Here is a 12,932-nt window from a genome sequence, read left to right on the forward strand (position 1 = left end):
AGTGATGATTCATTAAGTGTAAACATGGTCAGTAGTGATGATTCATTGGAGTGTAAACGTGGTCAGTAGTGATGATTCATTGGAGTGTAAACATGGTCAGTAGTGATGATTCATTAAGTGTAAACGTGGTCAGTAGTGATGATTCATTAAGTGTAAACATGGTCAGTAGTGATGATTCATTGGAGTATAAACGTGGTCAGTAGTGATGATTCATTGGAGTGTAAACGTGGTCAGTAGTGATGATTCATTAGAGTGTAAACGTGGTCAGTAGTGATGATTCATTAGAGTGTAAACGTGGTCAGTAGTGATGATTCATTAGAGTGTAAACGTGGTCAGTAGTGATGATTCATTGGAGTGTAAACATGGTCAGTAGTGATGATTCATTAGAGTGTAAACGTGGTCAGTAGTGATGATTCATTAGAGTGTAAACGTGGTCAGTAGTGATGATTCATTAGAGTGTAAACGTGGTCAGTAGTGATGATTCATTGGAGTGTAAACATGGTCAGTAGTGATGATTCATTAGAGTGTAAACGTGGTCAGTAGTGATGATTCATTAGAGTGTAAACGTGGTCAGTAGTGATGATTCATTAGAGTGTAAACGTGGTCAGTAGTGATGATTCATTGGAGTGTAAACATGGTCAGTAGTGATGATTCATTAGAGTGTAAACGTGGTCAGTAGTGATGATTCATTGGAGTGTAAACGTGGTCAGTAGTGATGATTCATTAGAGTGTAAACGTGGTCAGTAGTGATGATTCATTAGAGTGTAAACGTGGTCAGTAGTGATGATTCATCGGAGTGTAAACGTGGTCAGTAGTGATGATTCATCGGAGTATAAACGTGGTCAGTAGTGATGATTCATCGGAGTATAAACGTGGTCAGTAGTGATGATTCATTAAGTGTAAACATGGTCAGTAGTGATGATTCATTAGAGTGTAAACGTGGTCAGTAGTGATGATTCATTAAGTGTAAACGTGGTCAGTAGTGATGATTCATGAAGTGTAAACGTGGTCAGTAGTGATGATTCATTAGAGTGTAAACGTGGTCAGTAGTAATGATTCATTAGAGTGTAAACGTGGTCAGTAGTGATGATTCATTAGAGTGTAAACATGGTCAGTAGTGATGATTCATTAGAGTGTAAACATGGTCAGTAGTGATGATTCATTGGAGTGTAAACGTGGTCAGTAGTGATGATTCATTAAGTGTAAACGTGGTCAGTAGTGATGATTCATTAAGTGTAAACGTGGTCAGTAGTGATGATTCATTGGAGTGTAAACGTGGTCAGTAGTGATGATTCATTGGAGTGTAAACGTGGTCAGTAGTGATGATTCATTAGAGTGTAAACGTGGTCAGTAGTGATGATTCATTGGAGTATAAACGTGGTCAGTAGTGATGATTCATTAGAGTGTAAACGTGGTCAGTAGTGATGATTCATTAGAGTGTAAACGTGGTGAGTAGTGATGATGGTTCACAGATGGTTCTGTGGTGTGTGGGGGGTCTGAAGCCTCTCTGTTGGCCATTGTCCTCATTTCCTCAGCAAACATCCAGACATGATCCTGGTCCAGGTGGACGTGGTCATACAGGTGTTCATATGTCAGAGTGGGGTGATGTTGACATTGTTTAGTGTTGCTCACTCTGAAGTGATCTCCCCGTTTATGTTGTGGATCAGGTTCCAGGGGAAGTCAGTCCATGGCAGCAGTGTGGAGATGGTGATGTTAGCTCAAGGAAACTCCCTGTGTGCTTTCTGAGCCACCTTGATGACGGCCTCTGACACCCTCTCTCCCTTAGGGCGTAGGTCATTAGTTCCTGTGTGGATGATGATGTCAGCGTGGTCATGACAGAGGAGTTGGAGGACTTTGTCAGTGTGAAGACTGTCTCTCTCTCTCTGCAGGGTCTCAGAGGATCAGTGACAGTGAGTTTTCAGATTACGACTGTGAGGACGGCATCGGGGTGATCTCAGGTGAACTCCATGTCCCATGATGCACTGCAGCTGGTTGGTCACCTGTCAGCACAGAGTCACAGAGTTCATCTCTTCTTCTTCTCCTCAGATTACAGGCTGAACGGACGGGACTTCCACAGCTCCACCCTCTCTGTGCCAGAGCAGGTGATGTCGTCCAATCATGGCCCTCGAACCGACGTAATCCGCATGAGGTCACGGTCACCGAGCCAACCGCCTCCTCAAAGGTAAGAAGCCGCTACTGAGCTCGCTCATGTCAGAACCAGGTTCTGCTGTCAGAACCAGGTTCTCCTGTCAGAAGATCTCTGCAGTAAGAGAGCGCTCACTCTCACACAAACACACAAAAATGAAGTCAGAAAAACTGAAAAATACCTGCCATCACTTCATCTTCCTGTTCATCTGTCACCCCCCGACCTCTGACCTTTAACCCCCTGACCTGGTTGCCAGCGGTAACGCTCTGTATCCGTTATACCGGGAGGACGCCGTGCGACTGCTCCGAGGATCCAAACTGAGCCGAGCATTCTCTGATGCGGGCCAATACAGCAGCCTGGAAAGGTAACCATGGCAACACACTGCATCTGACCTGGGTCACCTGACAACACCTGAGCCAATCGGCTCACAGTCTGGGTCACCTGACAACACAGTCTAAGTTACAGTATCAAGAGAAGAGTCAATCCATAAGTGATCAATAACAGCAGATCCATCAGACACACCTGTCCTGTCAGGTAAACTCTCAGGCTCTGATACTGCTCGACCAGTAAAACAAGCTGACCCCGTCTGAACCAGGAACCCAGGTCCGGACTGGCTCTAGTAGTGGTTGTGGTACTGTTTGTAGTGCTTGTAGTACTGGCTGTAATGGTTGCAGCGCTCGTAGTACTGGCTGTAATGGTTGCAGCGCTCGTAGTACTGGCTGTAATGGTTGCAGCGCTCGTAGTACTGGCTGTAATGGTTGCAGCGCTCGTAGTACTGGCTGTAATGGTCGCAGTGCTTGTAGTAATGGCTGTAATGGTTGCAGTGCTTGTAGTAATGGCTGTAATGGTTGCAGTGCTTGTAGTACTGGCTGTAATGGTTGCAGTGCTTGTAGTAATGGCTGTAATGGTTGTAGTGCTCGTAGTACTGGCTGTAATGGTTGTAGTGCTCGTAGTACTGGCTGTAATGGTTGTAGCGCTCGTAGTACTGGCTGTAATGGTTGCAGTGCTTGTAGTACTGGCTGTAATGGTTGTAGCGCTCGTAGTACTGGCTGTAATGGTTGTAGTGCTTGTAGTACTGGCTGTAATGGTTGCAGCGTTCGTAGTACTGGCTGTAATGGTTGCAGTGCTTGTAGTAATGGCTGTAATGGTTGCAGTGCTTGTAGTACTGGCTGTAATGGTTGTAGTGCTCGTAGTAATGGCTGTAATGGTTGTAGTGCTTGTAGTACTGGCTGTAATGGTTGCAGCGTTCGTAGTACTGGCTGTAATGGTTGCAGTGCTTGTAGTAATGGCTGTAATGGTTGCAGTGCTTGTAGTACTGGCTGTAATGGTTGCAGTGCTTGTAGTACTGGCTGTAATGGTTGTAGCGCTCGTAGTACTGGCTGTAATGGCTGCAGCGTTCGTAGTACTGGCTGTAATGGTTGCAGCGCTCGTAGTACTGGCTGTAATGGCTGCAGCGTTCGTAGTACTGGCTGTAATGGTTGCAGCGTTCGTAGTACTGGCTGTAATGGTTGCAGCGCTCGTAGTACTGGTCTGACTGTGTGTCTCTGTGTTCAGGAGGTCTTTGAGGAGAATGTCTGTTGCCAACTCTCTCGATTCCCACGACAGGTACTACCAGCAGTAGTAGTAATACTAGTAGAAGTACTAGCAGTAGTAGTGCTACCAGTCACAGTAGCAGAAGTAGCAGTGCTTGCAGTAGCAGTACAAACAGTGTCAGTACTTGCAGTACTGCAATGGTAGTAATACCTGACCTTGGTGTGTACTCGTTTCTCTGTAAGATACTTTAACGTTCCGAACTCTACGTGGCCAAACCACATGATGAACGGGAGCTGTGAGGACTACAGGTGAGGCCCGGGGCTGATGGGTAATGTAGTCTCATATAACATGAACACTTCTTACTGACCAAATCCGGCAGTGCGTGAGAAACGCAGCCCTCCTGTTCATTTGAATGGGTCGGTGTTTTTATGCTGCTGGAGGGGGGGCCGCATGGGGCTCAGCAAAAAAACACAATTCAACTCAACTTTTGCTGAAACGCAACACGACGTCATGCTGCATCGGCCAATCACATACATGCAAGCGTGCATTCCTGTTGGATTACTTTGTAACGTGAAAGACACATTTGACTGTTTACCTCGTGATCATTGCAATGAACGATAAAACACTTGCTGCTGTGAAACTTACCAGAGTTGTAAAATCCTGTCTGTGAGTTTTACAAACCGCTGCACGGAGCTTTGGCTCCTCATTAATCCATAAATGCAAGTAAAGACACAAGCAACGAAGATCAGGTCCAAGCAGATTGTGAGTATTTGGATGCTTGTTTCTTATTCAGTTGACAAGAAGCAAAACTCTTGATTTTCTGAAAATAATTCATCTCAGTCATCACTATATGCTGATGCTCTGCTGAGATATGTAAATCTACTTTCAGAAACATTTGATGGAATTTACGACCTTCAGTGAAGACGTGTGTCACATGACTACATTTATTGCTATTTTGATAAAAATTGATTGGCTTGTATAATTAAAACGGATTGATGTATCAGAATTTCTTCAACAACTTAAGAACAGTGAAGTCTGTAGATGATCCTGACTAAGTTTTGGGACACTTGGCCCAGCAGTTCTTGACGAGAGGTCAAAAATAGGACTTTGAGAAAATTGAGGAAAAAATTGCAAAATTTGACATTTTTAGATAATTTTGAGAGATTAAAATGATTAAAGAATTTTGACTCCAGACCAAGCTGTTGTTGAGATCATTGCAAAAACATAAACTTGATTATTACAGCGTCACCTTGAGGTCAGTGAGTGTTATTATATGTGCCTGAGTAGTGGCTGCAATTTACAGCCAACCTGCCAATGCTGATGACTTTTGATTTTACAGTTTTTGCTGCACAAACTTTGACCTCAGTGAACATTTGAAAACATACCAAATGCGTGACTTGCTACATGGTTGTGAAGAAGGACTTGGCCACCTGAGGATTCAAACCCTGGACCTTTGTGTATCAGGGAAGGTGACTTACTGACTGCACCACTGAGCAGATGTGGTTTCCACACACCTTCTCACAACTTGAAGCAATGACTTCACATGTGCAAAACTGGGATATTTGTTTCTGTTTAAACTTAAAACACTTACAGCAGTCAAAATGTTGGTGATAAAATTCAGAAAAAAAATCACACTTCATTCTGCTGGTCTCAGATGCATTCATAGCCGGAGGCACATGGGGGCATTGGGCAGCAATGCCTGTCCAATTGGGCTTTTGTGCCCCCCCCAAAATTCAGATTGACAGCTTGCCCGCCCTGTCAGATTCATGAAAACTTCCTCTCTTACTGTACGTGACTGACGTTACGCTGTCAGAAGGTGGTTTCATGTAGCTAGCAGCTAGATGAAAGTTGGAAACTAATCAGTCTCTCTAATCATCTATCACCTATCTAGCTTTTTAAAAAACAAGAACTAATTTACACTTTGGATTACAATGACATAATGAACCAACTCAAAGCCCAGAAGACTCCACCTTGTGTAGGAGAAGCAGCTGTTTTTATTCTGTGGCATGTTGGGACGGCAGTTTGAGTTCTGAACTGTAACACATTCATTGTTCAATTAGTGTTTGTAGCTTCTCTTGTAATGAGGGTTTTGCAGTGTTGGATTAGTTATTATCATGTTATTCCCTCATATTGATCCAACCATTTATCTGACCGACTCATTTACAATACCAAAAAAAAAAAAACGCCCAATCTATGATCATGTAAAAAGAAGTGCCCACCTGTGAAATCCTGTGCCTCCTTGCTCATAATTGTCTGGTAAAATAGTAAATGTTGAGCATACAGTACAAATTACAACAAGAACCTGAATATCACTGCGGATTCACCATATTTGTCTGCTTTTATTTCTGAATACTCTTTCTGGCTTGGTTGAGATATGCTATGTGCCAAATTTGACACTAATTGCTTAAAATTTGGGAGTAGCGAAAAAAACAGATCTAGACAAAATTCAAAATGGCAGAAAATCTATCCAGGTGCCGATGGGCGTGGCTTATATGGATAGACTTGCCTGGGCCCACAGAATCCAGGAAATTTGTTTCTGAGACTTACAGTTCAAAAGTATCAGGCCAAAATGTAAAGTTTGCCACCGTCTGGATCATTGGTATCATTTTTTTTTTGCTGAGTAGTGAGTGAGATTTCCATCCATACTTTTAGGGCAGAATATTAATAATAACCCTAACCGATACAATAGGACGCCATAGTGCCGGATTGCCGGATTTGGTCAGAGTGCAGCCTTTGAGGCTCATGTGTCAGAGTTCAGGTGCGTCACCTGCAGGTAGCAGCCGGTTTGGACTCAAAGGTCCTGACGTCTTTCTGTTCTTCAGCCAGGACTTCATCCCAGACTTCCCCTTTGAACCCGACGCCTTCGATGAGGAGCTGCTGAGGTAAACAGACAGACAGACAGTTGTAGTTCTGAGTGTCACAGAGATCTAAAGTGTCGTACGGTTCCTTGTTTTTGTTTCCAGACTCAGACAGTCATAGTAGCTCCACCCACTCACACCGTAGCCCCGCCCTCCATACATATGCGAGTTTCATACCAACCACCTCATTATTTATTTTTTATTTCTGTCTTTAGTAACATTATTATTATTATTATTATTATTATTATTATTATTATTATTATTATTATTATTATCATCATTGTTATTATTGAACCATCAGACACTTTTCCATCTCAAGGTGTTTCTCAACACAGAGTTCAGACTCCTGACGACACAGAACCAGGAGCGAAAGAACACAGAACATCCCCCATTTCTCTCCCACCATCCTTTGCTGCATCCTCACTGAGGCCTCATGGGAAACGTGTTTAACTTCCAGCAGGTTTTCTTTCAGTTTTCTTCTTCTGTGGTGTCTACCGTCCAGCCGTCAGTGCCTTACATTCTCCGCAGGTACAACCGGCTGACAGCAGCCCGGTTGTCACGGTGACGCGACACACACATTAACCCCTCCCGCAGGTGCAGAGGTTGTTGTTGTGACGGTGCGTAATGGTTGTCATGGTGATGTGCAGGTACAGTCGGGGGATGGACCGGCAGGATTACTACAGCCGCTCCCGGTCAGCTGACCAGCGGGCAATGGTGGACCGACCTGTCTGCACACGCTCACACTCCATCGACCGCGGTGACTCCGCCCACCTGAGGGCCAGACGCTCCGCCCCCCCGTCACCTGCCCCCACCAGGTGACCCACAGCCTGCTGTGGCCACACCCACAGACCCTTTCATTTAACTCCGCCTCCTCTGCGTTCTGATTGCCTCATGATGACATCACACCGCTGACCCTCTTTGGTTCTCAGTCACATGGTTTCTGTTTGTTTACAGCATGTTGTCATCATCACCTATCATTTCCATGGAGACAGCTGAGCTTTGATTGGTGGAAGACTGGTGATCATGTTTTTGTTTGAAGCAGTTGACAGCTTCCTGTTTTGTTTCTCTGTGCCTGTAACCATGGAGACCAGTGAGCACTGCATGTATTGATTGATTGATCAGTGGTGCCTTTTAGCCTTTAGCTTGTTTGTTAGGTAACATAGCCTAGAGCATAATCTAACATTTCTAATCAGCACGACCCCTCTGACCTTTGGCCTTTGACCTCTAACCCCTGACCTCTGACCTTGGAGCACCTGTCAGGTTGGTAGTTTGACTCTGGTGTCTGTCTGACAGGATGAACCCTCGAGGCGGATCCACCACGACGAGTCCAACAGGAACGCCGATCTGCAGCCGCCGAGGACGCCAGCTGCCCATCGTCCCGCCCAAAGGAGCTCCAGACAGAAGTATGTCTGTCCGCTACACACCTGTCTGTGACACACCTGTCTGTGACACACCTGTCTGCTACACACCTGTCTGCTACACACCTGTCTGTGACACACCTGTCTACTACACACCTGTCTGCTACACACCTGTCTGTGACACACCTGTCTGTGACACACCTGTCTGTGACACACCTGTCTACTACACACCTGTCTGTGACACACCTGTCTGTGACACACCTGTCTGTGACACACCTGTCTACTACACACATGTCTGCTACACACCTGTCTGTGACACACCTGTCTGTGACACACCTGTCTGTGACACACCTGTCTACTACACACATGTCTGCTACACACCTGTCTGTGACACACCTGTCTACTACACACCTGTCTGTGACACACCTGTCTGTGACACACCTGTCTACTACACACCTGTCTGTGACACACCTGTCTACTACACACCTGTCTGTGACACACCTGTCTACTACACACATGTCTGCTACACACCTTTCTGTGACACACCTGTCTGCTACACACATGTCTGCTACACACCTGTCTGTGACACACCTGTCTGTGACACACCTGTCTACTAAACACCTGTCTGTGACACACCTGTCTGTGACACACCTGTCTACTACACACATGTCTGCTACACACCTTTCTGTGACACACCTGTCTGTGACACACCTGTCTGTGACACACCTGTCTGCTACACACCTGTCTGTGACACACCTGTCTGCAACACACCTGTCTGTGACACACCTGTCTGTGACACACCTGTCTACTACACACCTGTCTGTGACACACCTGTCTACTACACACATGTCTGCTACACACCTGTCTGTGACACACCTGTCTGTGACACACCTGTCTACTACACACCTGTCTGTGACACACCTGTCTGTGACACACCTGTCTACTACACACATGTCTGCTACACACCTTTCTGTGACACACCTGTCTGTGACACACCTGTCTGTGACACACCTGTCAGCTACACACCTGTCTGTGACACACCTGTCTGTGACACACCTGTCTACTACACACCTGTCTGTGACACACCTGTCTGTGACACACCTGTCTACTACACACATGTCTGCTACACACCTTTCTGTGACACACCTGTCTGCTACACACATGTCTGCTACACACCTGTCTGTGACACACCTGTCTGTGACACACCTGTCTACTACACACCTGTCTGTGACACACCTGTCTGTGACACACCTGTCTACTACACACATGTCTGCTACACACCTTTCTGTGACACACCTGTCTGTGACACACCTGTCTGCGACACACCTGTCTGCAACACACCTTTCTGCGACACACCTGTCTGTGACACACCTGTATGCGACACACCTGTCTGTGACACACCTGTCTGCTACACACCTGTCTGTGACACACCTGTCTGCTACACACCTGTCTGTGACACACCTGTCTGCTACACACCTGTCAGCTACACACCTGTCTGCAACACACCTGTCTGCTACACACCTGTCAGCTACACACCTGTCAGCTACACACCTGTCTGTGACACACCTGTCTGTGACACACCTGTCTGTGACACACCTGTCTGTGACACACCTGTCAGCTACACACCTGTCTGTGACACACCTGTCTGCTACACACCTGTCTGCGACACACCTGTCTGTGACACACCACCAGTCAGGTGTCTTTACAGTCAGGTGTGTTACCAGTCAGGGGTATCAACTGCAGACCTCAGTCATTGGCTGTCTGCTGAACCAATCAAATCACCTGACTTCACCTATTTTAGAAGACAGGTGTATTTCATCAGGTCACCTTGTTTGCTTCGGGTTCAGGTTTCTGCTCACCTTGTTGCTCTTTTCAGTTTTTATGTGTCCTCAGTATTTCCTCGAATTCCTGAGAGTCACAACAAACAGTAGAAGTAAAAAACTAGCCGTTTGATTGGTTAGCTGTTCAGGTCATATCATCACCTCATTTCATCTGTTTTCATTCATCTGTCTGATCATAATTTCATTTTTGTCTTTTTCCAAAATCTTCTTCTGTCCATCAGTTTTGGTCACACCAACCACTGAAGCGTCAACTGCAACCGTAGCCCCTCCCACTCTACATCATCAGGCCCCACCCCATGTCCTCAAACAGGTCCCTCCTCCTGTCAATCATCAACAGCCTCCTCTTATACGAATCCAAGCCCCGCCTCCCTCTGGACCTGCCCAACCCCACCCACCTCCTGCACCTGCCCAAGTCCCTCCCCCAGCTCCTGCACCTGCCCAAGTCCCTCCCCCAGCTCCTGCACCTGCCCAAGTCCCTCCCCCAGCTCCTGCACCTGCTCAAGTTCCTCCCCCAGCTCCTGCACCTTCTCAAGTCCCTCCCCCAGCTCCCGCACCTGCCCAAGTCCCTCCCCCAGCTCCTTCACCTTCCCAAGTCCCTCCCCCAGCTCCTGCACCTTCCCAGATCCCTCCCCCACCTCCTGCACCTTCCCAAATCCCTCCCCCAGCTCCTGTACCTGCCCAAGCTCCACCCCCAGATCCTGAACCAGCCAAAGCCCCACCCGAAGCGCCTGAACCTGCCCAAGCCCCGCCCCCAGCTCCTGTAGTCCAGCCTCAGCCACCTCCTGAACTGGCCCTGTCCCCTGCACCAAGCCCCGCCCCCTCACCAGACCCGCCCCCGGAGACTCCAGGTGTGTACATCACAGGTTTGATGTGTCTATGCCCAGTTTCCCCTCAGGGATTAATGAAGTATTTCTGATTCTGATTCTGAAACAAGTCAGTGTAGACCAGAGATTCTCATCATTCATTCATTCATTCATTCATTCATGTGTTACATCATGCTGATGTCATCACTTCACACCTGTCAGAGCCAGAGAGACGCTCAGCGACACCTGGAGGGACCAGAAAAGGTAAGTCAGTGTCTCAGGTGCATCAGGGTCTGATGATGTGTTCAGGTGATCCTGTAAACTGATTAGCTGTTGTTCAGGTGTTCTCAGGTGACTCAGTTTAATGCTGCGATATGATTGGTTTGATATGTGAGGTCACAAATTCAGAAGGATCACCTGATCATCTCTCTCTCTGTGCCATGACGCAGAGGTCACATGGGAGGACCAGCAGAAGAAAACAGCCAATGGTATGGTACCACCTGTTAGCCACACCCACCTGCAGACAGGTAGCTCCTCCCCCTGTAGAACATGAAGTCACATGACCATTAGAGGAAGTTAGATTAGGTTTTCTTCTCCCGGTGTGAGTGATGTTCGTAGATCCATCCATCATCAATTACTGTACCAATGCTGGCTTTATTCACTGAATATACATCAACACATAATAATAATAATAATATAATAACTTTATTTCACTTTTATTAACATAGTTACAAAGAAGAACATGACAAAAGTAAAAAGTAAAAACTAATTTAGTAAAAAGTCAAACTGTACGTTCATGATCATGTAAGGATGAAACATAGACTGAAAGAAATAAAGCATGAAGCATCAGACGTGTTCTAGCAGCCAGTGGCGTCGCCCCCTGCTGGCCGTTATGAAGCACACGCTGCATCAGACGTGTTCTAGCAGCCAGTGGCGTCGCCCCCTGCTGGCCGTTATGAAGCACACGCTGCATTAGACGTGTTCTAGCAGCCAGTGGCGTCGCCCCCTGCTGGCCATTATGAAGCACACGCTGCATCAGACGTGTTCTAGCAGCCAGTGGCGTCGCCCCCTGCTGGCCATTATGAAGCATACGTTGCATCAGATGTGTTCTAGCAGCCAGTGGCGTCGCCCCCTGCTGGCCGTTAGACAGAACGCAGGTTTAACAGACAGGTTCTCACACTTTTTTCTTCCATATGTGGAGAAATTATTCTTTTATTTTAGAACTACAGTTCCCATAATGCTTTCGGGGATGTAAACAGGAAATATAACATGAATCAGCCAGCAGCTCCTCTCTGCAGTGATGTACAGACAACTGATACTGAAGAACACTTCATATAAAAACTTTTCCTCTGGATGTGAGCAGCAGCTGAACAGGATTCAGTTATGACATCACCACCCATCGCAGTGACATCACTGTATTGGGTGCCTTAACTATGACATCATCGACTATATTCACTGAAACCTGTGACATCACTGTGTTGTGATAAACTAACCCCTCCCTCTCTGTCTCCACAGGTGTGATGAAGGATCCATCAAAGGTGAGCAGAGTTGACATTTACGTCATACATGATGTCGTAAGTGATGTCATATGTGATGTCATACACCTGGTCTCACCTGTCCTCTGTATCTCCAGATGAAGGACAGCCTGTCATTTAAATCCTCAGACAGTGACATCAGCGACATGTCGGCCATGTCCAACGCCTCTGACACCCGATCTGTCCGCAGAATCAGGTGAGAAGCTTGTTTCCATGACAACCTCTCTGAACGAAACATAACATGTGTGTTTAGTCGTTTGAGATCATCATCATCATCATCGTCATAGTTACTGTCACAGATTCTCTGAGCTTCAACAAATGTTTGTTTATGTCATCGCTTCATGTTTACATTAGCATGCTATTGTATTAGCATGTTAGCATTAGTTACTTTTCATCATTCTGTCTGCATGCTGCTGTGCTCTCCTCTTATTGGCTGACACAGTCGGGCAGAGGCTCTGGAGGGCCAATCGGTGGAGTTGGGGGCGGGGTCAGAGGGAACACAGGAAGTAGCGTTGGCGGTTGAGGGCGGAGCCATGCTGCAGAAGAGTGAATCAGTGGAGGAAGGAGAGGAAGAGGAGCCTGAGCCTGCAAAGTAAGAGACCGACCAATGAAATGCTCTGACTGGAGTCAGAGAGCAGGTCGTCATAGTTACAGTAGTTACTGTCAGTCACTTCCTCCAGGTCACTGACAGGTGTTTGTGTATAAGCCCCACCCCCTCCTCCAGGTGATTGACCAGTCTAAGCCCCACCCCCTCCTCCAGGTGACTGACAGGTGTTTGTGTGTAAGTCCCGCCCCCTCAGGTGACAGACAGGTGTGGACGTGTCTCTCCTCCTGCAGGGCGGCGGCGGCGCCCGGAGC

At 46.8% G+C, this 12,932-nt stretch overlaps 1 protein-coding gene across 1 annotated transcript in view; it reads left to right on the plus strand.

Moving 5' to 3' along the window:
- The window catches only part of LOC122969996 (regulating synaptic membrane exocytosis protein 2-like), a 78,561-nt gene that overhangs the window by 57,053 nt on the left and 8,576 nt on the right, over nucleotides 1–12,932 (plus strand). Inside the window, exons 21-35 of the mRNA XM_044336063.1 lie at nucleotides 1,890–1,958; nucleotides 2,047–2,182; nucleotides 2,403–2,510; nucleotides 3,701–3,751; nucleotides 3,922–3,987; nucleotides 6,502–6,561; nucleotides 7,185–7,352; nucleotides 7,831–7,940; nucleotides 9,958–10,584; nucleotides 10,762–10,803; nucleotides 10,989–11,066; nucleotides 12,055–12,077; nucleotides 12,173–12,270; nucleotides 12,517–12,666; nucleotides 12,912–12,932. The exon at nucleotides 12,912–12,932 is cut by the window's right edge and continues 164 nt beyond it. Of these exons, the coding sequence (XP_044191998.1) occupies nucleotides 1,890–1,958; nucleotides 2,047–2,182; nucleotides 2,403–2,510; nucleotides 3,701–3,751; nucleotides 3,922–3,987; nucleotides 6,502–6,561; nucleotides 7,185–7,352; nucleotides 7,831–7,940; nucleotides 9,958–10,584; nucleotides 10,762–10,803; nucleotides 10,989–11,066; nucleotides 12,055–12,077; nucleotides 12,173–12,270; nucleotides 12,517–12,666; nucleotides 12,912–12,932 (1,807 nt within the window). The remainder of the gene's footprint in view (nucleotides 1–1,889; nucleotides 1,959–2,046; nucleotides 2,183–2,402; nucleotides 2,511–3,700; nucleotides 3,752–3,921; nucleotides 3,988–6,501; nucleotides 6,562–7,184; nucleotides 7,353–7,830; nucleotides 7,941–9,957; nucleotides 10,585–10,761; nucleotides 10,804–10,988; nucleotides 11,067–12,054; nucleotides 12,078–12,172; nucleotides 12,271–12,516; nucleotides 12,667–12,911) is intronic.

The sequence above is a fragment of the Thunnus albacares genome, chromosome 19 (assembly GCF_914725855.1).
Source record: "Thunnus albacares chromosome 19, fThuAlb1.1, whole genome shotgun sequence".
NCBI lineage: Eukaryota > Metazoa > Chordata > Actinopteri > Scombriformes > Scombridae > Thunnus > Thunnus albacares.